This window comes from Atractosteus spatula, chromosome 14 (assembly GCF_055471065.1).
Source record: "Atractosteus spatula isolate fAtrSpa1 chromosome 14, fAtrSpa1.hap1, whole genome shotgun sequence".
Lineage (NCBI taxonomy): Eukaryota > Metazoa > Chordata > Actinopteri > Semionotiformes > Lepisosteidae > Atractosteus > Atractosteus spatula.
The window spans coordinates 17,962,244-17,986,934 of NC_142719.1; the positions used below are offsets into that span (position 1 = coordinate 17,962,244).

At 44.5% G+C, this 24,691-nt stretch overlaps 1 protein-coding gene across 1 annotated transcript; it reads right to left on the reverse strand.

Annotated features, from left to right (window-relative positions):
* Positions 1 to 168: 168 nt before the first annotated feature.
* On the reverse strand, positions 169 to 23,036 carry LOC148820815 (tetratricopeptide repeat protein 39A). The gene is made up of 18 exons (XM_088932589.1): positions 22,776 to 23,036; positions 19,021 to 19,125; positions 13,087 to 13,218; positions 11,798 to 11,874; positions 11,535 to 11,602; positions 10,340 to 10,404; positions 9,074 to 9,173; positions 8,339 to 8,404; positions 7,576 to 7,684; positions 6,896 to 6,963; positions 6,591 to 6,650; positions 6,192 to 6,353; positions 5,607 to 5,698; positions 4,982 to 5,102; positions 4,260 to 4,371; positions 3,509 to 3,623; positions 2,482 to 2,598; positions 169 to 2,235 (listed from the first exon to the last, which is right to left on the reverse strand). The coding sequence occupies exons 1-18, from the start codon at positions 22,808 to 22,810 to the stop codon at positions 2,130 to 2,132; spliced, it is 1,710 nt and encodes a 569-aa protein (XP_088788715.1). The 5' UTR covers positions 22,811 to 23,036; the 3' UTR covers positions 169 to 2,129.
* Positions 23,037 to 24,691: the final 1,655 nt, after the last annotated feature.

Sequence of the window (24,691 nt, forward strand, 5' to 3'; positions counted from 1 at the left end):
CCCCCAGCTGTGAAAAACCTGACCTCTTGAAAATTTGGATAATGTCCAAAGACTAACCAAAGATTTATATACAAACAAGTAGTTAAAAACTCTCTCTTGTGTGGCTGAGTCTTTAACAAATGATGGTGAGATTCTGTGGTATAAATAACTCCTCTGTATGTGTAGGAAAGAACTTTAGGAAAATAATGCATGAGAAGGAAGTATACTTTCAGAGAAATGTTCGCATTCCAAAATGTAATAATGTCAATGCAGCAGGATCTCTGTCACATAAACCAGCTGAAGGCTTCAGATAAGGCTTCACCCTTTATTTAAGTGCCATAAAAAAGCCACAATGCCACAAATTTAAATTTAATTGACTTTAAGAGTATAGCAATGTTTTTTGGTGTAAAAAAAGAAAGATCTTTTAAAACACAAAATATGTACAGGATATTTTACGGTTTAAATATTAGCATTTTAATTAAAGCAATTTATCTTCACTTTGTTGTAAATCACTTCCATTGATACAGAGTTCTTAAAAAAAAAACCAGTGTAAACGCTTGAGTCTGATCACAGCCCCGGGTCTGGTTACACGAAGCACTGATTTGGAGGGGTCTTACTGCCACTCCAAGTCCCAAGCTCTCACTGCTGCACAGCACTGGGAGCCAAGCGGTACACGCAGGATCTTGTTCGGGTGGGAACGTCCGACTCGCACAGTGAAAGATCTCGGGCGAGCGCTCGGGCTCGTCAGATGTGTCGGCTGCGACACCACAGTTAATGGCGTTGAACAAGTTTACCTTTCCTGCCCCAGGATCCCACACCCACTCTTTCACTCACAGTAATTTAGCACTGAGGTGGTGTTTTTGCTTAACACTTCAAACTCTCTCTCGTATTTCCTTGGCTTCTTGGCTTTGATAACACCCCCCATCCGCCAAAACAAGGATGGGCACAAGGGCTTTGGTTTTTATTCCATCTGTCCTTGGCCATGCATTCCAAACTGTAATCCAGAGCTGGCACAGCAAAACGTTTAATCTAAACCGAATACAAGCCAGAATGATCATGATGCTCTTTGAGTTACTAAACAGCACCTGACATGCAGACTACCTGACATGCAGAAAAACTGTTTATGCGAGCCAGACTTGTAAAACGTTGGGTTTACAAGCAAACGCTGTTCACTTCATCACTAAAACAGAAAGCATTCACCTACCACATGCCCCAGATACAGGTGACACCCACAGAATATAATGTAGTGTGACATGAGCTGCAGAAGACCCAGAGCTCTGAGCCACCCCAAAAACATGAAACATGTAAACACTGCAAAAACTTTAAAAAAGTCAGGCTCTTAGCACGTTCTGCAGGGGGAGCTGACATTTTTTCCTCCACTAGCCTGTAGGAAAAGGAGGCTCTGCAGACTTGGGAGTTCAGGTGAATCAATCTCCTGTTACAGCTGCTGGGAACAGAATCCATATTGGCATATCTAAAGTCTGGAACTGAAGACTGGAAGGAATACTGACCCAACTCGGCTAAGCAAACAAGAGCTCTGTTCTTAAAACCAGAACCTGTGCAACCTGAAGAAATGGTGCCATCAAGCGATGTAGAAATGAGACAGGAGACCTGCAAGAAGGTGCTCAATGAATGAAGACTATCCACACTAAAGGAACAAGTAATAGGTTTATTCCATGCCGAAACATTGTGTTTTCTTTCTGCTCTTTTCAGCATGGAACAAACCTATTACTTGTTCCTTTGCAGCCTACACATCCTGACGCAGCTACCCACCTGAACTACCTATCCACCCTAAATTCTACCATCCTTGCCACCTCTGTACTCCATTCTAAGGATATCATACAGGTTTTCCACACTGTACAATACCAGTGATACAAACTGTAAACATGAGATGCATAAATGTGCAACAGACAATAAGGAAGATCTGTCAGAGTAAATCACTAAGGAAGAGGAAAGAGAGCCTGTAAAACACAGGGCTGAGGTGTGAGGTGAGGTGTGGTGTGGAGAGCTGTCACTCGCAGGCAGGCCTTTCATTTGCTGACCAATCAAAAGACTTCAGAAGGCAGCTCCCACCCACTAAAAGAGGTTAACCAGGCTCTCCTTGGATATCTGGTCTGCTGTATCTCTGGTCAGGGAGCCACTTCTGTCCATCAGAGCTCAGTGACCTCATCCACATCGTTGGCTTTTAGTTTGGAGAGAGCAGCGTGAATCCTGAACTGCGTCCGGGATTCCATGGAATACTCCTTGTAGTTGTTTCTGCACAAGAGCCACAGAACAAAATGATCAAAAAATAAGGATGGGCATTGGGGATTTGCAAAGTGGCCTCACAAAGTTAGATAAAGAAATAGCTCATCTGGGACGGTACTATTAGTTTCAAAAGAAAAACAGGATAAAAAAATCCACTTAAAATGGTATTATTAATGAATAGGTGAACAGGAGCATTGTAGGCAGCAAGTTGTAATTCCAAATGTGTCCAGCAGGGGGAGACGCACTGAGACTCACTTGGCACGCTGCAGAAGTTTGATAGCTCCCTCCTTGCGGCCTACGTCAATATACAGCAAGCTGAGCTCCAGCATGGCGTTGGGAACCAAGTAGTGGTCATATTTGATCTTCTTCTCACTGCAGGAACATGGAAGACAGATGTTCTATGAGACAAAATTCTCTTTGTCTCTGTATTCCTTCTCGTTTTGGAGATGTAATTCTTTAATGTTGTATAAACACACATACTAGCAGGCATATTATAAAAGATTACAAATCGTACTGCAAAATCAAATTTAAATGTAAAGAAATGGAGACCAAAGTTATGATACTGTTTTTAGAAAAATACTAGCAGGTAATAAACAATTTTTCAGATTAGGTACTAGATCTAGTAAAAGACCTTAGTCAGGGGGGTAGATCAACAGTTTAGATTAAGAATGAATCTACAACTTGATTTCACCCAGCCAGTTTTACTTATCTAATTCCCCCTGTTGCTTCATAGACAATAATAAGATTGTTACAGCGATTGAGCAGCGTGGAGACATGGCATTTAGTGCTGATGCATCACAGCTCTTGGAGACATTCGATTCTGGACTGGAGAGCCTAACCTTCTGTGTGGAGTTTGCATTTTATCTCAGTACTTGTGTGGGCTCCACTGTCTTTCCATGTTCCAGAGACATGCCAGCAAGGCTAATTAGTGGGCTGTGTGTGATACATGTGTGTGCGCTACGAGTGGTATGTACTGCGTGCTGTGTGCTGTGAGTAGTGTGTGCGTGTGTGTGCTGTGATGGACAACCAGGTCTTCTAGGATGCAGATCCAGTTGCACATCATGCTTTCACGAGAGGTGCTGGTTTGTCATGACCCATGCCAGTAAGTGTCCTTCCCAGGATGGATAGATGGCTGGAGGCAGCAGTTAAGGTACCGGTTGTGTTAAAGGTACCGCAGGGCAGCAGATTACAAGGCTGGCCAGGTTGCACACCCTTGTTTGCAGTGATACGGTGGGTGCCGGAAGGGTGGCAGTCACCCAGAGCCCAGGAGGAGCAGGATTACCTCTTGCAGACCTGAGAGAAGCATTCCTCCGCTGCCTCCGTATGGCCCTGGTTCTTCAGACACAGTCCCTTCAACAACAGGATCACAGACCTGTCGTCCACCGTGTACTCGTTCACTGGACACAGAGAGAAGCAGAGGGCCTTGGTCATGAACTATTTCCTGCTTGGCACAGTATGTTAATGAAGGCTTGTGTTGACATTTTTTGCTTCCCCCCCAAAAAAATATTTGGACCTGTCGGAGCCTTTTATATCAGCATTCAGTCAAATCTCAGTCATGCTTTTGAACTACATTGGAGGTGTACAGAGTTGCTGTCCTCCCAGAATAATTATAAAATGTAGCCAGGCATGGTCATAAAATAGTTTAATGAATAACACCTGGACGGAGAAAGAAAGACAGGGTAATATCACAAGGATTCTTTTAGATTCAAGTACAAAATGCAACATGTAACATGAAAATTATGCTGATGACTCCACAGCAAGGAAAGTCAAATGTTCTCAAATAAAACAATGTGCCATTTTATTTCAACTTTATTTTCTAATACTGGCCTGCTGGCATTCAGTACACTCACTGAGATTTGTGGATACTGAGGCCTAAGCAAGCTGACATTTTTGCATGCTGAGGCCTGAGCATGCTGGCATTGGTGTATCCTGGGGCCTGGTGTATGCTAAGGCCTGAACATGCTGGGATTGGTGCATGCTGAAGATGAGCATGCTGGGATTGGTGTATGATGAGGCTTGGAAAGTGCCTGTACCTGGTGCCTCCTGAAGAGTGCGCTCTGCTTCCAGGAGAGTCTCCATCATCCCTGCCGTCAGCTCCGGACGTTTCCTGATCATGGTGAAGCCGTTCCACATGTACATCATCTCCTGTAGACAAAAAGCACAGTACAGTATCTCCTGTACAGCAGACACCGTACACCCTACTCCACTTCTGCACATTTGTCTGGTTCTTGATACTTTCAGTTATATAATGATTACTAAACTTTGTCTTACAGCCAAAATCCAGCAGGTTTTGAACTCTGTGCAATTTCTGCCCCTTTGTGAAGTATTAAGCCTTATTTGACATCCCCCCTCAAGCCTTAAGATATTGATAAATTAAAAAATAACTAGAAATCCTGCTGGATTTTGGCCTTAAATTTGAATGTTCCCATTTCAAAGAGCTGCTGGTGACATCTACAAATACTTCCCCTGAAATGTTTGCATATATTTAAATGTTTTCTGAACATGGGCATTGATGCATCTGTTGGCTATACTGTATTCATATCTCAGCTACCGTTAAACAATGGGCTTAATTATGCAGCAATTTCACATAAACATGAACACTCGAAGACACCACCCAAAGCTGTCAAAAGTAATGGACTTGACTCTGTTTCAGTGATGATGCTTTCTAAGGATCACATAACTAATTATCTGCAATATCAGGGCTGTTGTGTTCATTGTTTTGGCTCTTTTCACCCTCAAGGTATCTCAGTCTTACCAACACAGGAACGGGCAGCCGTACGGGGTTGCTGGCCTTGTAGCGTCTTGCCTTGCGGATGGCGAACTTCTCTGTGGGGGGGGATTTGCCTGCAATCTTCTGCTTGAATGAGGGCACCTGTCTGAGATATAGTCAGGGACAAACAGAGACCAAGACGTGTCAAGTTCTGGTTCCTTGGAACAACTGGACAGACACACATATTTCTAGGTTACTTAAAGCAGAGGTGAAAATACTGAAGGAGAAGCATCATGGATTCCCCAAAAAACTAGACACAAAAAACACCAAAACAAAACCAATTTAATTTGCTATACTAAAATAGTCCAATATATCTCAATGTGTCAGTGTGTTGGTGTAGAGTTCAGTATATCTCAAGAGTGACACAGTGTGCAGGAGTCGTGTTCAGTATATCTCAACGTGGCAGCGTGTAGGTGTAGTATTCAGTATATCTTAATGTGGCACAGTGTGCAGGAGTCGTGTTCAGTATATCTCAATGTGGCAGCGTGGAGGTGTAGTGTTCAGTATATCTTAATGTGGCACAGTGTGCAGCGGTAGTATCTCAATGTGGCACAGTCTATACAGTTAATTCAGTGCTGTAAGTGGATGGGAAAGTCTGCAGTCTTCCTACCTGAAGAGCTCCACTTCATTGTCCCCAAAGGGCCTGGCTTCATCCCGGGGCAGCATGCTGAGGTAGGCAGCTTTCATGTACACATACATGGCCTGCAAAGACACAGTGGAGTCAGTTCCAACCTGCCAGCACACACTGGGAGGCTGAGCCCTGCTCAGAGAGATGCTGGGTCCCTTTTAGTAAAGCAGATTGCGTTTTCTTGAAGTGTGCTGAACCTGCAGACTTCAAATTGAAGTGTGCAGAATGAATGAATGAATGAATTCGAAGCATCAGGAAACATCAGAAAGGCTACAACCCAGAGGAGGCAATTTGGCCCATCTAGTCTTTTTTTAGTAGATAATGTATCCAAGAATCTCATCCAGCTGTTTCTTGAAAGAAACGTCCCTCAAACGCAACATCCGGTCAGATCCTCAACAGCATCCTCTTTTTTCACTTTATGGGCGGAATAAGTAATCGGGGACAAACTGCAAAGTAAGTTCAGCACACACAGTATTTCAGTCCTGTGCCTTTACTCCTCAAGTCACCCAGGAGCATTGTGGTTCTTGTGCTGACATTAACTCTACAAGCCACGGTAAGTAAGCTCACCTTTGACCAGCGGCTCTCCTTGCTCAGCAGGTCGGCAAAGAAGTAGGCCATCTTCCACACCCTCTTGTAGGCGTGGCACCACATCAGCTCCCAGTAGCACATGTGGTGGAACTGCTTCCAAGCCTGCTGGGCCTTGCAGCCCTCCTCAAACAGCTCCACTGCCTGGCGACACAGACACAGACCCCTCGGGTCAGGATGAATGAGAAAACACTTCACTGCCAGACACAGTTCTGAATCAGAAATCAGTAATCGGCATTCAAAATTACAGCAATTGTTACCTTTTTTTTATTTTGACTTAGATATCCCCATCTCCCATACATAAAAAAGACCCACCCACACCTGAACGTCAGAATAGAGTGTGCGTTCAGAAAACCCGTCCCTCAGGGCACCAAGACTCACCTCATCTATGTTCCCCTTGATCTCCTCAGTCCGGCCTGCAAAGAACAGGAAGATGGCACCCTAAGACATGTAGAAAGAGACACAAGATGGGAGATAGTGCTTTAAAAAGAACCCTTATGATCACAGCTCCCTAAGAAAAAATCGGTAGTGGTGTGAACAGAACATCATGAGAGAAAGGGCTAATGTAGTCCTTATTGGAGCCATAAGAATACTAGAAAAATTAGCCTTTTCTGCACTCTCTACTTAGCTTGTGAGGGAAGAACTCATGTGAATTTGTGTATTACAGACTTGTTCTTCTGACTTACCCGTGGGTACCGAAGCAGGAAAGGTTTCAGCAGCTTCTCAGCATCAGCTACCTCACCCTCCCCTGTACCTACATTAAGGTCAGAAAGAAAACACAGATTTCACACATAATGTCGAAACAGCCCTATCACGTACACACCATCCTTGCGCGTTCACCTAAAGTTACACAAAGACTAATGTGCTGTTGCAGCGTCTTCCCTCCAGGAAAAGAAGCACAAACCAAACAACACTCTCACCCGCTCCCCAGCAAACAAAATTCCCCACCCCAAAAGGGTTTATTTAAGTAGGAATCACCGGTAGCCTGTTTTGTTTGCTAATTTTCACGCCCAGCCACTTCAATCAGGAATCGGCCACTGTTTAGGACTTGACTTTAGAGCTGTTCCACGTGTGAGGAATGACGCCTGCAGACACGCCCACTTGTCAAACCCATTTGCCACGTGCATGCGTTTCAAGCCTGCAGTCTCCCAGGGTTCACCACTGCACTGCCAGGGGCCCATGGCATACTAACGAAACGCTGACCGGCGGCACCCAACCAGCTGTGCCCGCCCACCTGGGGTATCTAGCTATCACACTCAGGTACGACACGGCCTGGGCTGTAACCAGGCATGCCTGGACTGCGGGTCCCAACTGGCCTTCGATGGCTGAGCAGCAGAGGAAGCACTTCCGAGAGGCGACAGGTTACCGAGTATGAAGGTGAGGAAGGTGTAGTAGCAGAGCAGCAGCAAGGCGCACAGCATGGAGCGCAGGTTCAGAGAGGTGGCTCCCTCCTGCAGCTGGGTGAGGCCGTATTCCTGCAGAGAGACACCGCGAGTCAGACCCACACTCCGTTTCTGTCCCCGGACCGTCTTGCCCAAGGACTGCGTTCCTGCCCCAGTCTGTCCCCTGTAGGACCTCTCTCCCTTTCCCAGTCAGCGGCTTTCAGGCTTGGATGGGGCAACATCTGATCTTCTTTTACAGATTGAAATATTTTTTTTAAATCTGCAACATTTTTCTACAATAGACTCTGGGGGGCACTGTGCATGGCTCTTCTGTGGTTAGCTCACATTCTGACAGCTTGGGGCCCTGCTTCACCAGACAAACATCCTGTTCACTGGTGGTAACTTCACTTACTAGCAGAGTTAAAACAATCCACAGGGTCCCTGCCAATAAAAAGTCCCTATCCAACACCAAACATTTATTTAAGTAAATATACTTATTTCTATCAGTCATCAGGGCAAGACATTCCTTTAGACCCATAAGCACACTTGAGCTGATTGTAAGGAACATCTTGCCTTGGCTGCTGCGATGATTAAGATGATATTTTACTTGGTTTTGAGATGTGACTCAGGTTTCGAAGCTGACAATCCTCTGTTTGAATACACCTCCAAATTTTAAAAATGCGGCATCTGTACTGTGCTTCAGCAGTAAAGACATTCCAGTTGTGCCAGCCAGCCCAAAGTCACTACCTTGTCCCCAGAGAACCCAGCGAATTCCAGGAGCTTCAGAATCCGAGCAGGAAAGAGAGAGAGCGTCTGTGGGAGGCAGAAATAACATGGTAAAGGACAAGGATAACAAAACAGTCAGATATGAACAAACACAGTATTTTCCACAGCATGTGATGCAGCGTTCAAACCATCACCCCTGGAGCCTGGATCTTCTTTTACCAGCCTGCAAACTGCTTGCAAACAGCCAGAAGCACTAGAGGCAGCCCTGTGGCAATGGGTTCAAATCCCAAGTACAGTTGTTGTTATTAAGTGGTGCTCCATTCAGAATTACTTCAGCAGTTACCTGCTGTCTAAATAGGTAAATCAAGGTTGTTGTTGTAAATGAGAATTTGTCATTCACTGATGTATCTGGTTAATCACAGGCTTATTATTTTTACCGAACAGGCTAGATAGGTAACAAATGGGAGAAGGCCACTGGGCCTTTCTGAGGTTCTTTCCTTTTCTGTCATTGCACTACAATGTCACCCTAACTCTTCTGGATTCTGGACCACAAAGACTGCAGCATTTTCAGGTACTTTCAGACTTCAGCAGCCCTGACCAATACAGGACCTCCCCTGAACAGAGGTGAATTCCACACCGCAGAACAATTTGTCTCTGTCCAGCTTCCGAAGGGATTACTTAATCTTGTAACAGGAACACATCTGCATCTTGAAAACCAAGTCACATGATTAGAATCAGGTGACTTGTCAGACATACCAGATTGAAGGCACCGATCCCCAGTGACACTCCTCCTTCCAAATGGATGTGGCTGGGTCCCTTGGGGAAATTGTTTGCCTGGATGAAGCTATGGAGCTCCCTGGGGGAGAAGGAAATACGATTATTACACAATAAGAAGAGCGTATGATCACTTTTATCCAGTTTAAACTGGATATGAACAATTTTGCGTGTTTTCATCACCTTTGTTTCCTGCAAATCTAATAGCTGGTCTTGTTGCTGGGTCAGAGCAGTCTTTTTGTCAGTTTAGTAAAAATTATTATCTTAAGAAAATAAATTTTCTTTAAAAATTAATCTTCGCTTATCAAATTAAGAAAGAAAGTCTGAATAAATTTAGTATCTGATTGATTCTGACTGCCTCTTCCTTCAAAAGTAGTGAGCAATGTCATTATGCAAATATTTTGAATATCAAAGGCTGCTATGATGTATTAATTTGTTGTAGTGGTTCAAAGCCACTGGGCACTCATTGGACAACTTAAAACAATTTAACTCTCGAGTTAAAGGAGCTGGGAGGTAACAGACAACTCCAGCAACTCATTTTCCTCGTTTTCTAGTTTTAAAAGCATCACCTGCTTTGAACAGAAATATGGTAAGAACAAAAAGGGTTTCAGGGCCACTACAGAAAACTATCTGTATTGTCACAGTCTGTCTAATATCACACTGGTTCAAATAACTACCCTTATGAGCCACCCTGCAGCTCAAGATCACAACAGCAGTTCAAACACAGTAGACAATCAAGCAAGAAACATTTGGAGAGATGTAATCTTCAGACTTACTGCACTTACAGTACAGTGACGATGCACAGTCACTTGTATGGATTTACAGGGCGCTCTATCAATAAGGCGTCACGGTGGCGCAGTGGTTAGTACTGCTGCCTCGCAGGACCGAGGCCCTGGGTTCAATTCCAGACCTGGGGTGTTATCTGCATGGGGTTTGTATGTTCTCTCCATGTTCATGTGAGTTTGCTCTGGGTGCTCCAGTTTCCTCTCATAGTCATAGTCATACTGGTAGGTAAACTGGCTTCTAGATAGACTGGCCCAGGGGTGAGTGTGTGTGTGTATACTGTGTGTGTCTGTCTGCCCTCTAGTGGACAAGTGGCTCATCCTGGGTCTATCCTGCCTTGCACTTTTTGCTTGCTGGGACAGGCTCTGGCTTCCCTCAACCCTGTACTGGAAAAAGCCATTAGAAAATAGATGAAGGTTAATGACTAATGGGTACAACAAGAAGCCAATGTCACTGCACACTTACCTGTAAATCATGTAGCTGTTGCGCACCTTCATTCCTCCTTTGATAAAACTCACCATGTTCTCATCCTTTGAAGAAACAAAATACAAACTGATTTCTTCTTTCCTGTGTCAGCCTGCTTCAGTACAGCACCCATTTTAGTGATGCTTCACTTCAAAGGTTTATGTTGTAGTCAGCACAAAGCAAGTGCAAACCCCTCTCTGAAGTGAGGTAAAGATACATTGCCATCACAGATACCAACAGATACTCTCTGTTAATTAACCTTTTTAAACAATACATAAGTGCTAATTGTTATTCCTTTTATTCCCACATCTAATCAGGAGTCACCAGTTTATAATAAACCTCATTTCTCTACTGTGAGCCTTGCTTGCAGCAACATGGGAATAAGGTTGGAGAGCAGCTGAGGACTATGCACACAATCCCCCAGAATGTGTACTTGTCTGAGCCATCCACAGTTCTGCTCACTGGGAGCCCCATAGTTTGTATAGCTTTCATACTTTCCAGGTTTTCCGAAACATCAGTACCTGGATGGGAGACCTCCTGGGAAAAACAAAGGTTGCTGCTGGAAGAAGTGTTAGTGGGGCCAGCAGGGGGCGCTCACCCTGCGGTCCATGTGGGTCCTAATGCCCCATATAGTGAAGGGGACACTATACTGTAAACAGGCGCCGTCCTTCGGATGAGACGTAAAACCGAGGTCCTGACTCTCTGTGGTCACTAAAAATCCCAGGGCGTTTCTCGAAAAGAGTAGGGGTGTAACCCCGGTGTCCTGAGCAAATTTCCCATTGGCCTTTACCAATCATGGCCTCCTAATAATCCCCATCTATGAATTGGCTTCATCACTCTGCTCTCCTCCCCACTGATAGCTGGTGGGTGGTGAGCGTTCTGGTGCACTATGGCTGCTGTCACATCATCCAGGTGGGGCTGCACACTGGTGGTGTTGGAGGGGATCCCCATTACCTGTAAAGCACTTTGAGTGGAGTATCCAGAAAAGCGCTATATAAGTGTAAGCAATTATTATTATTATTATCAGTGTCTAATAACGACTTATGAAGAAGCACAGCAAGTTAAAATTGTGTTTCATGTGTATATGCAAAGCTACTCAAAACCTCCGTTTTAGGCTTAACAACCAGTCTGATGTTCATAAAACCTGAAGTGGAGTCAAATCCCAGTATTGCATAATTGAAGTGATTGGCCTTACCTGTAAGAAGGTTAGCGCAGCTCTCTGAAGCAAACACTCTGCGTAACAAGCCTCAGCATGGATCTCCTCTGGAAACACATACACACAAGGCACAGCTTTTAAAAGCTTCATGTCCATGCTGTTCTTTTTACAGGCTCAAATACATTACAACTGGGACAGAACACCAGGCACGAAAGGGACCGGGCACATACACACTTGTGGTGGTGGCTTAGACGTCTGCATCTCACTGATGCTTCCTGTCCTGCTACCCCAAACACACTCACCTTCCGTAAAGGCATCACCAGACGACTTGTTGACCAGACCTGTAATGGAGCCAACTACAGTGGACTTCTTCCGAAACCTGGGGAGGGGATGGAAAAGATTACTCTGCATTTCTGTTGTCTTTTGCATTGTTGAGTCTGCAATGCCTGTAGCATTGATTTCCACATGCAAAGGGCTTTTCCCATTTCTGAAACTTACAGCTCCAGCACTTCCTATCGCCCACTCAACAAGCCTACGATTAGCATGAATTGTTGCAAACTGTATCTGCATTAGGAGCTTTGTCAACGCTGCACTCCTCAAAGGGCCCACTGTAACAGGTGCGCTGCTAGAATCACACGCTGCTGAGCTGGGATGCAAATACATTCAAATCCCTCCAGTTGAACTGAGAGAACGAGTTTGCATGTAAATGTACTTATCTGCCTGAGATAATAGGGGTCAGAGAATTTAGAAGGGCTCAGCTGGAAATTCAATAAAACCCCAAGAAAAAAACCTTTTAACCATTCATTAAAATCCTGAAGGTTGTTCCACTGTTATTTTAAAATTCATTGCATCTTAATTTGCTTTCTGAGGCTTTTCCATCATCATTTTATAAGCAAACTAACTCTCCGCCACCCGTTACTACTGTAGTCTGATGACATTGCAAAAGATAAGGAAGTGATTCTCAGCAATGTATTGGCTAACTGCCTGATTGGCCACGTGAGCCCCAGACACAGGCTGCAGTTGGCCGTGTGGGTCCCAGACACAGGCCCTGATTGGCCGTGTGGATCCCAGACACAGGCCCCGATTGGCTGCGTGGGCCCCAGACACAGGCCCTTATTGGCTGACTGACTGCACTGTTTGCTGCCATGCACTCTGGGGCAATGTTCGTTTTATTTTTTATTTTTGACCAAAGTAAACGACTTTCTCCTGAAAAAAGTAAAAAAAGAAAACACCAAATCTTACACAGAAAAAATAGGAAATTTAAATGAGACTTTTTTTAATTATTTTGCAGGTGTGAGGCTACCAAGAAAACAAATAAGACTCCCCCTGTATGAAATAGCTGAGAGTCACTTTGGGGTTCACAAGTAGTAGGTCCTATCCAGCACTCAAGCCCTTCATGCTTGTTGCCTTATTTTGGGTACATTTGCATGTGTGCATGCAAAGGTGTTGCTGCACTAGTTCACACTGCATTTTGAATGAGAGCCAGCAGCTCTCAAAAACCTGAAATGTATCAGACTGTGCAATGGGAAGTCGTATCCGTTCCCTCATGGTTAGCATGGTAAGACCAGGGCCATTTGTTGATTGCCCATACCTCTGGCACACCTCCTGCGCGCTCTTCATGGTGCTGCCAGCGTTGACGATGTCCTCGTGCTCGAAGGTCATCATGGCCTGCATTTCCAGAATGGTGGCGTAGATTAGGGCATGGTACATGCTCTCTTTAAACCTGTAGACGACAGGCCACATGGGTCACACTGCAGGGGTGGAAACAGTGTGGGGAAGTTATATATATATGCAGTAGTACTTGGGGCTCTGGACTCATAACGGGATCGTTGTGGGTTCCCCAGTTGGGCAGCCACTGTGATAGCCTCGTGTAAGGTACTTCATTCAGATTGCTCCAGGAAAATTCCCAAATGCCATGTGCCCAGAAATTGGTATGTTGTGTCAGATAAAAACATCAGTCAAGCAAATAAGAAAGGTTACAAATGAGAAGTCACTCAGGCCATCAAGCCTGTTAGGTATCTGGTAGCCAGTTAATTAAAAGATCCCATCTAGCTGTTTCTTGAAAGGAACCACAGTATGGGCTTCATCACCAAGCCTGGGTAGCTTGTTCCACACTCCCACATCCCTTTGGGTAAAGAAATGCCTCCTGTTTGTGGCTTTAGATGCACTGGCACATGGTTTTCATTTGTGTGGTTTGTGTTAATGTATAATAGCTATTATTAATAACAGCCAATGGGTGTGGAAAAAATGGGCCAAATGGCTTTTTCTCATTATTTACTTTTCTTAGGTTGTGGCATGCTGCTCTGTGAGTTGTGTTTGTTGGAAAGAGCTGCAACAACCTAACTGCTGGCTTCCTTGCACTGCCCAACTGCCTGGCACCCAGGCAACTAGTCCATTATGCCATGGGCAGCTTCCAGGCCCAACACAACCAAAAAGGTTGTTGGGTCAGCCTGTCAGTTCAGTTCAAGAACAGGAAATTGTTTCATGCGTGTGTGTTGGAACTGTATTGCAAAATGTTTTGAATTTCTGGAACTTTTCCCCATTTGGTCGTGCCTTTTCATTTTAATTTGTAATAACTAATGAAAACCACCGCGTCACAGGTCAATATGTCCAGCCATCTGTCACCTTCTTACACAGATAGCCAGGTCCAGGTCTGTCACATAGCTTCAGAGACGACTGCGCTTGCTTGCTCATGTAATGTTAGAAGTAGCACACACCCATCTAAGAAAACAAAAAGGCGAAACTGCCCCATTCCACCCCCTCCCCAGCTCCACATTCACAACCCACAGTATAAATACCACCTGTTTGCGTGCACATCTGTGTCAGGCCCTGCGTGATTAACAAGGACAAACAACCGGATCTTCCGCGTCCATACAGCCTATATTCTGCGCTTAGCCTGTTTTTGCAAAGGCTATCCTACATTTCTGTACCAAGACATAAATACCAGTTTCCTCCAGGAGCATCTGCATCTGGCCCTGGTGATGAACAAGGACAAGTTAGCAGGTATGGACAGGAAAAACTATATATCCTTTTCTTTTTATCACGGAATAATACCATGTTTCAAAGGTATGATTAGCACACATATGAAATGAGCCACAGTACTTCTTGACATGCTGCCAACAAAAACCTGCTGGGCTGTGATGTCACTTAGAGCACACCTAAACCTGAACTGACTTACTGCTGTGAAAACAGGGTGGTGTTCGGTGTCTCTAATGTGGATACAACGCTTGTCATAGTGTCCATGTGTCCAAAAGCACCTACACGTTTTATAATCACTTTCTGGGGTGTTGGGCTGCCTCAGGTGACGTCCATGTTCTTGCCATCCAGTGTGATATGAATCATGATGATATGATGGCCACACCTCCAGTTCTAACTGAACTAATGATTTGCTTAAACTGACAAACTGAAGCCTTGTTCTTTAGAACCCACTCATTCTTGGCAAGAGTTACACCAGCCTGACGCCTATCCTGAATGCATAGGACAGAAGGTAGGACCATATCAAATTAAAGTTTATTTATCTGCATTTGATAAATAACTTTGATTTGATTTGATTTTGATCCGAGTCGGGACATAAGGCACAGCAGATCTAGGACTAATTGAGAGCCACTAATTAACTTAGGCAGCATGTTTTTGGAAAGTTGGAGAAGGCAAAAGCATCTGCAAAAAACCCATTGAGACAGGGGAGAACATGGGAACTCCACACAGAAAGAGGACCAGTGCAGAATCAAACCCAGGACCCATCAGCTGTGAAGGAGCGACACACACGGCCACTCCCATTGTTTGCCTCCGACAATGCAATTCAGGCTGAATCTATTAGGTTTACATGTAGAAACCACAATCACAAACATTCAGACACATAATCTACAATATAATCATATTGAATTCTGTGGACACAAACTGGTTAATGATCTGTCCTTTAATTAGTGAGAACTGTGACAACATTTTTCCCTACTCAAAACTGAAAAAACAATTACTGGAAGGATTGTGTAACCAAGAATAAATAGGAAGAAAACTAGAACAGGCTAATCTTGTGACATTATTAATAGTTATCTTTTCCTTTGTGAAGAAACTACAGAGTTTCATTAAATATCAAATCATATATATTCACACTGTAGTGTCCCCTGCTCTGCTATTTTATCATTAACCTTATTCACAGAGAACTTGAAATATTGGATGAAACTGACTATAAAAATCCATTACAAAGGGATTTTGGGAGTGAGAGGTACAGTAGTTGGTTTTTAATTGCTAACAAACCAGATCTGCTCACGTTTGAACCTTTGGCTTACGATTTAACCAGGTACAGTACTCACTTGTCAGGCAGAACAGCGGCTCGGTCGTTAGCACTGCTGACCTGTAGAGCTTTGGGCCGCTATCTGCGTAGAGTTTGCATGTTATCTCCCTGGCTACATGGGTTCCCCCCCACAGTCCAAACACATACTGGTTTATTGGTTCTGGGCAAACTGTGCATGCCTGTGTCCGCACGGACCCTGCGATGGACTGGCGGCCCATACAGGGGGTACCCGCCTTACACCCGTTGCTTGCTGGGATAGGCTCCAGCTCCCCCGGGACCCTGAATTGGATTAAATGGCTAGGAAATTATTGAATGGAAATCGCTTTTCCCGGGTCGGGAATGAGTGCCACCCCATGCGAGGTAGGGGAGCTGCCTGGTTCAGGGAGGCGATGATGTAAACAGGACACGCATGGGGCTTCCAGCCTGCCTGGGCAAAGGGCTGCCGAGCTCACGAAGCAGGGCACTGTCGCTAATCCACCCATGTTTGCCTCCTGCTCCGCGCAGAGTAAGCAGAGAGCTAATCTGTGCCGCTGGCCGGCACCCTGAGCAAACACTCCGCATCCTGGTGCCGGAGACACCTTCCCTCGAGACCTGCCACCCCACCTGACTCCCTGACACCAACAATTAAGCAGGCAAACACCTGGGCGACTGTGCAGCAGGACAGCGGAAAGGCAGCATGCACCCGGGATGTGGATTCAACCTTTCATCAGCTCTGCTCAAAACAAATGCTTCCAGCGTTGCAAACAGGCAAAAGATCCTGTGAGATCAAATTTACCACACAGGTGCCTTGCACAGAGATATTCATTTTCCAAGGAACAAGAAATTGTAATGCTAATGCATTTTGTAAGTTTTTCCCATTTTCCATGCACTATATTAGACTGCAATGATATTTTGTACAAATCTGAACGGTTTGTCTCACAAGTGATTGGGAGACTGCCTGTGTTTTGACTTTCTGCTGTTGTTCAGTAGCCATACAAATCAAGTGAATGTTTAAAATATTAAGAGGTTTGAAAACTACTAAGACCATAAATCAGAAAACCAGCATGAGCCTCCATCCACTCCAAAACCAGGTCAAACACCTCCTCTCTCCTTCTCCTTATGAAGTCCCGATTTATTGGTGCAGATCCCTGCTGCGTCACTCCAGCTCCTCTCCAGCTAATTGATCCTGAATAATTATATAATAATTTCATGTGGCTCTGCTTATCTGGTAAGCTATTGGAACACCCTAAGGGCTCAGATCCAACTAGTCAAAGCAGCAAAACCAGTCCTAATCCTGCAACCTAATCTGCGCAAGCCGGCCTGTAAATCTACACTGGACGACACAGTCATGGCTGTAGTGTGTTTCATTTAGGACATCAATACAATATTAAAATACGCATAACAAACCAGTTCATACTTAGCTTGTGACATATAATTGTTTCACAAGTAAAAATAAAAGTGCTACTGAAGTTTTCTAGAGCAGCCCAACATCACGTGCATAATGATCCCCGAAGGTGTGTATTACAGATGTGGGACAAAGGTAATTTCTAGTAAATACTTTATTACAACAAAAATAACCAATATCTTCATTCTAGAGTTTATCCACTTTTATAATAACATGTAAAGTAAAAAAATCCCACTTATTTGTATTCATTTATTTATCTGATGCTTTCATGCAAAGTGACACTTACAGTTGCACCCATTTAAATAGATGAGCTTCTCAATGGAGAGCTTTGAATGAAACACTTTGCTCCAGGATACAACAGTGAAGCTCCACCTGGGATCTGAACTCACAACCTTGCAGAAATAATTAGTTCAGAATTACTCTTCAAAAGTACTCAAAGACAGAGGAAGCAATGCAATATTCATCACTCATGGCCGTCAGTATTGTTGGCGAGCTTGAGGATGAGTCTTAAAGAGAGTATCAGCCATCAATACAGGCAACAACACAGAGCAATATTTCAACTTTGCGACCTTATTTTCAACATGGCCGGACACAAGAACCTTAAGACAATTACATGTAACACCTTTCTATTTTGCACAGAAGAGCCCAAACCTTTTAAAACCTGAAGTGTATCACAGTGCCAAGCAGCTGGATTCGCTTGTGTCCCTGAAAGCTGAAGATGATTGGGAAAGGAAATAATTTATCATCACCAGCTTATAGGCTGATTATAATCACTGAGCAGAATACTAAACTGACAGATAGTCAATTCCAGCAACAGCAAATATAATGACCCCATGCTTTCTCAGATACAGAGAAACATAATAGTACAGTACACAATGTAGACAGTTACACAATGTCGTTACCAAGGATGCACTCACCATCAGAGCACCAACTATGTCAGCACTAGGCCTAAATTGTCACTATGGTTGTGGTCCAACCTGGAAAACAGAGACTAAACTACAACTCTCATATGGACATGCATGGCCAGGCCTGGGAAAGACTGAACTGAACTGGCCGGGATACCTTTGACTTGCCAAGCAAGAGCACCTCCCGTGACCTTGGAGCTTCATGACCTTAGATCAAGCACCATTTCAGATCATAAATCAGTTGTCAGCAACCAACTTGCACTGTCCTGGGTCAAGTGAGACAGTGAAAGATTCAGGATCACACATAATAAAGTTCATATTTCATGTGTGATAGATCTACAACTGTTTTATGCTTTCTTTCTTTCTTTCTTACACAGCACAGTAGTTTTTACAAAGTTATTTGTGGAGAGGGGGGGCAGTTTTGGGTGTAAGTAATAATGCATCTATGCTTGAAAAGGTCTTCAGTTAAATATTCAGAACTGTTAAGCTTATACTGTAAATGTGTAATGACAGTGACACAAAAAAAGCATTTTGTATACTCATTGTATGATGTTACAGTAGTTCTATGTCCACAGTGCAGATAGGAAAGGCTAATTATTATAATAATTTATTATTAATTATTAGAATAATTTATAAGAAAATTCCCGGAACAAAGCAAACCATCAGACTCAAAATTGTTCTCTTTCTCTGGTTAAACTGCAACTGCAGTGCAAACACCTGAGCTCTGCCTACCCGTGTCGTGACCTCCAGGAATCGAACCTGCTCCCATGAGTGGGGAGAGAAGAGGACCCCACATGTACACTCAAGGAAGAGCAGGTCCAGATTGCCAGGCGGGGGAACAGGAGGGCAGGGGAGGAGAGAGGGGGTGTGGCCAGAGTAGGAAAGGTTGACCCCGCCTCTTGGTGGGAGGCGGGGCTATTCGTCAGGCTTTGCTCTGGTGCTCACCGTGGCCGCAACTTGTCCAGGCTTTCCGTGAACTTGTTGTTCAGGAACAGATTCAGGGCCTCCATGCACTCCTCCAGAGCTGTCTGCAGGCTGATCGGAGGAGAGCTGTGGGGAGAAAAGAGCACAAGCCAGCATGAGCAGGATACACACACTGGGAACAGCTGCAACAGGGGCACAGCAGCCGAGCAGCCGTTTTAAGCAGGCTGTTTTTGGAGGGAGAACATGTGGAGCACAAGGAGCTCAGATCTTCAACAGCTGAACCTTGTATCACCTGAAAACATCAGGATTTTGAAACCCCTAAAGGAATGCACGGAAGTCAAGAGGAGAGGCCAGAGCAAGACTGTTAGTGGCCTGTGGAGACACCAGAACTTACAAGTCAGCTCCTGCAAGGCCATGCAGAGTACCAGGAAAAAGAAAGTTCTGTGCACTTTGCTCACTTTCACCAACACAGAGCAGGAAAAGCTCACTGAAAAAGTCCTCTGTGGCAAACTCAGCTCTGCACACTCTTTCACAGTATAGCTGAGCCACAGCGAAACGTCCCCATCTCTCCTCCATCCCAAGCGCCTCTAACCACTCTCCAAAACACAGTACAGCTGTTCAAACTGTCGAGATTTCTCTTCATTCCGACACTCTCCAACACAGTCAGCAGCCTTCTCTCCTTTCATGTTTCTGTTTCATGGTTTATTGAGTTACCTGTCTCCCCCTCCAAAGGCATGAACAGCTCCTGCCTGGGGAGGTCTGCATCGAGCTGGAGGCTCTAGAATGTGGAAAGCCTACCAGCAGGTCTACCCTTCTGCCTTCATCATGATCAGGTCAAACATTTGTCTGTGCATACGCACACACCTACAGTATATTCCCTACTCAAGAACCGTGCTTGTTCATTCTGAATTCCTATCTGATTCCTGCGAGTGTCTCACGAGGGGGAGTCTACACATGAGAATTATAATGATCCTGTGGCTTGCACCCTTAGAAAGAGCTCTCTGTTCAGCCAGCTGTTATCTGCAGTGCTGCTCTGGTAAGAGAACTACCACTGCTGGGCCTACTGCAGAGAAGAGCAGAAGCCCATTTGACTATGAACACACACAGAACGGCACTTCAGAACGAGCTCGGCAGGAAGGGGTCAGCAGATCGCAACCGAGCCCTTTACTGCCCACACCAAGAAAAAGAAGAGAGATCAGGCACAACACCAACGGCTCCGGGAGACGGAATCCCTCAAGGTGTAGCTGGTAGCTAGTGAGGCTGCTCCCTGCTGAGAAACTGCAGACAGAAGCTGGAATTCCCCAGCGCCGAGACACACGCTGCATAGCGAGTGATCAGCTGTTAAAGTCACAGTGTCCAGACACAGCACAAGTGGCACCACAATGGGAGACCTGATCCTAAAACAGTACAGGGACATCAATGCATGTGGCCACTCACTTCCTCTCCCTCTCGCTCTTCCCATGATAAAAAGCAGCATTTCAAACAAGACACATTTATTTTCTTTGGAGAGAGAAAAAGCTGCAACCACAGAGCCACAGTTCGGTTATAGCTAGCAGCAGGGCTGCGTCCTCAACCCATCAAGCCTGCCACCAAGCCCAAAGGTATTTTACATTTAAAGGAATGACACAAAGTTATTCTTGTTTTTCATGGTGAGGGGGGTGAGAGATGGAGCGTAGGAACTTTTCTTTCGCCAGTGAATTCAACTTCCTTTTGTTCACATGGCTGAAAATGGAGGAAGGGTTTGTGACACTGGCTCCCGATCCGGGTCCTGGTGACCAGCCCACCTGTGGGCTTTTGTTCCAGCTGATCTCTCCCTAACACAATCAAACCCTTCATTGACTTCATAATACGATTAATGCGAACTCTCTGTTCCCGGATCTTAAATGCGTTGGAGCTTTAACTGCTGTGTTTTGTAAGTGAAATAAAATCCTAAACTTGTGACAGGAAACCAAATGCAGATTTTCCAATGAAGCAACTTCTTACATCGAGCGGGGCTTCAGTTATCTAAGATGGGATGGAATGAAAACCAGCAGGTGTATGGGTCACCAGGCCCAGGACTGGTTAATTATTAATTCTTTAAGTATTTTCATGCCTTTAACATGCTGGAAGTTTGCCTTCTTTTAACTAATGGATTTCACAAAGCCCCTAAAAATCTCCAACTTTTAAAGAGACAAAGACAAAACGCTCAATTAAGTAGAGAGGTCAGCAGATGAGCGGGCCTCCAGGACCACAGCTGGCTGAAACCCTTCAGGAAACTTCAGGAAGCAGCTGAAATGGTTCTGGCTTATGATATCGTTAATCCCTCCTAGTAACTTTTCTTCATCGTAGTATGTGGCTACAGGAGAACACGCAGGCTAGTCTTCATCTTGTTTTGATTCCAGTTCCAATTAGGTTAAATTCCAGAGCATCCTCTTACAGCACCTGTGAAGGGTTGCATGAGAAACAGTGCATTGAGCAAAGGATTTACCAACTGGCTCGTCAGAGCTGGAGAGCAGAACAGTGTCGTACTGTTGCTGAAAGACAAGAGTTGCCTGGTTTCTTGAATGCCACCTAGACTACCAGGTTTCTGCAGAAAGGAGCTCACACACATACATCCTGCGGTGTGAGTCCCTGCACTGATCTGCTCTCTCCGCTCTTTGGTTTGCCTTTTTAATGCAGAAACAGTTTCTGGGGCGAGAAAATTACTGACGATCACACATCAAGGACCAAAGTGAAGTATTAAATTACGATTTCAGTCAAGTGTTTACATAGGAAGGGAACAGACACAATGCCTCTTGCAGATTGAAAGATAAAGCTCCCTATTAAATATAAATATTTTAATAACAGACAGAAGTGTTACACAGTCTAGAACTAGGATACAAAGATCTCTGGGGCTTTAAGGTATTTTACCAATTATCAGCTGGACAAGCAGGTAGCAAAAAGACAAACATATAAAAATATAAATATATAAAATGTGAAACCGTTAAAGTGAGAGGCAACTTGTGAAAACGACTTGGGTGTCTATGTCAACACATCATGTACATCTTGTAGACACTGTGGGTTAGCACTTAAAAAGGCAAACAAAATGTAAGAATACAGGCTGCTCTGGAATCAGTCTGCAGGAGAGCAATCAGGTGTATTCTGGGGCTCGAAGGAATGTCCTACGCTGAAGGGATAAAACTATTCAAGCTTGTCTTGAACAGACAAAGACAACAATGGGTCCTGTTTCAAATATTCAAAATCCAGAAAGGCATTGATAAAGGTAACCCAGAGGACTTCGTCAGAGTGCAACTTGGACTAGAGGACATGAGTGGAAAGGACATGGAAGTGCATTTAAAACAAGAGGCACCTCTGTACACAAAGGGTTGTGGGGGTGTGCAACAAGCTGCTCAAGCCTGGCTTCTTTCCCAAAATGACATGAGATCCTGGGATCCAACAATTAACTGAAAAAAAACGAGAGTGGACTAAATGGGCGAATAGCCTTCTCTCGATTAGAACACATCTTATGTTGTCGGCAACACAGAATATTTCACACTGATACTAAGACCAATGTCTTACTATTCGTCGGCCTATTCAAAACTATTTCCAGCTTCTACATTACAGGCTCGCAATCACAAATGTCTGTTTCGACATTTACCAACAATGTTATTTGGAAAAGGCGCTTTTGACATTAGACGCAGACAAACATACATTTATTTCAGCCCCAAACTGAACTGTTAACTGTTGTCTCAGCCGCTCTGACTATAGAAAACACAGGGCTGTTTATAACTCCTGACCGTGACAGATGTCGTACTTACTCGTTGACAGGTGGTTCTTTCCCGTCGAGGGACATTTTCACTGGGCTGGTCACGGTCGTCCCGGGATGATGAATTTTGTTTCTGGAAACGAACACGCTTCAACAAAAGTCGGACGACAGGAATGGGGCAGCTGGCAACACCGAGGAAACTGTTAAAACCTCCGTCAGGCTATTAACCCTTCAGGACCGTCCATCAAACATCTCAGAGGAGAAAACGGAAAACTAAACTTGTGGAATCCGAACAAACCGCAGCACAGCCAGGCAAATCCAACTTCCTGCAGCGCGTAGGGACACAGAGCAGCGGAGCGTAATGGCTCCACCTTAGCAACCGCTCACGAGCGTGTACACACACACCCCCGTGAGCTTCCTCACCTGTATGGAAAAAGTCCATCGCGCTTCCCATGTCGTTACAGCCAATTGTACAGCCCATTAAGGACGAGAACTCGTCGAACCCGGCTAATTTCGCAAAAACTGCTCTCGTAGAACTCAAAAATATAAATAAATTCCGTTTGTCATCACAACTCCAGACGACAGAATTGATGTAATGCGTAACTTTCCGGTGTCCTTCTACGGCCTGAACCAGACCAAGATGTAAAATCTGCTCCCCTCCCGCTAACTTATTAATAAGGCATTCCCCCATATTTTTGGTCATTAGTTATAGCCTTTCTGGGCAGTGTGAACGTCATGCCGAAATCACTCATGTATTGGGGAGACTGAATGTTATTCTCACTCATCCTTTAAGATTGGAGGCTTTACAAAGTGTTTATCTTTTCAACAAAACACATATAGCACACATATAGCAGCCTGTATTCTTACATTTTGTTTGCCTTTTTAAGTGCTAACCCACAGTGTCTACAAGATGTACATGATGTGTTGACATAGACACCCAAGTCGTTTTCACAAGTTGCCAGAGGACACAGACCTTTACAAAAACAGGATAATAAAATTCAATATTTTCTACCCTTTAATAAGAAGGAGGTAAAGACTGAAATAGATTCATGGAGTTGGATCTTAAGGTACACTGCAGATAAATAAAGCATGAATATTGGGACAGTGAAGTGAAATTTGTCATTTTGTTGTGTACTAATGAAATTTGTATTTCATATCAAAAGATGAACATGAGACGAAAGTATAGAATTTCAGCTTTTGTTCTGGGTATTATTTTGCATACATTTTTAGTCATTGGCGATTAGGAATAAACACAAAAATTGATTTTTTTTCTGTGCATTTTTGTTAAAGACGTTGAGCGTGCTCAAATCCCTGTTGCAAATACCAGTGTGATTGGGCTCACCTTGCACCTACTGTACATCATCGGCTGATCAGTTGTGCTTGGGTTAGCCTGCTAATCACACAAGGCACTTACACACTCTCAACCAGAACACGAACATAGCTTTCTGGAGATACAGCCCAGGAATTCCACTCTGGTTACAATAATAATAATAATTGCTTACACTTATATAGCGCTTTTCTGGACACTCCACTCAAAGCACTTTACAGATAATGGGGTCTCCCCTCCACCACCACCAATGTGGAGCATCCACCTGGATGATGCGACAGCAGCCATAGTGCGCCAGAACGCTCACCACACATCAGCTCTTAGTGGGGAGGAGAGCAGAGAGTAATGAAGCCAGTTCATTTTTTTTACATCTCATCCAAAGGATGGCACCTGTTTACAGTATAGTGTCCCTGTCACTATACTGGGGCATTAGAACCCACGTGGACCACAGGGTGAGCGCCCCCTGCTGGCCCCACTAACACCTCTTCCAGCAGCAACCTTAGTTTTTCCCAGGAGGTCTCCCATCCAGGTACTGACCAGGCTCACACCTGCTTAGCTTCAGTGGCTTGTCAGTTGTGAGTTGCAGGGTGATGGCTGCTATGGTGATATGGTGATAACAATGCAACGGACACACTGTTTAC

Excerpts from the sequence above, each read along its gene's own strand:
- LOC148820815 (XM_088932589.1), bottom strand. The coding sequence starts at position 22,810 with ATGTCCCTCGACGGGAAAGAACCACCTGTCAACGA. Across the intron at positions 11,875-13,086 it reads GCGCAGGAGGTGTGCCAGAG|GTTTCGGAAGAAGTCCACTG; the intron begins GTATGGGCAATC and ends TCCCCTCCCCAG. Across the intron at positions 11,603-11,797 it reads TGGTGATGCCTTTACGGAAG|AGGAGATCCATGCTGAGGCT; the intron begins GTGAGTGTGTTT and ends ATGTGTTTCCAG.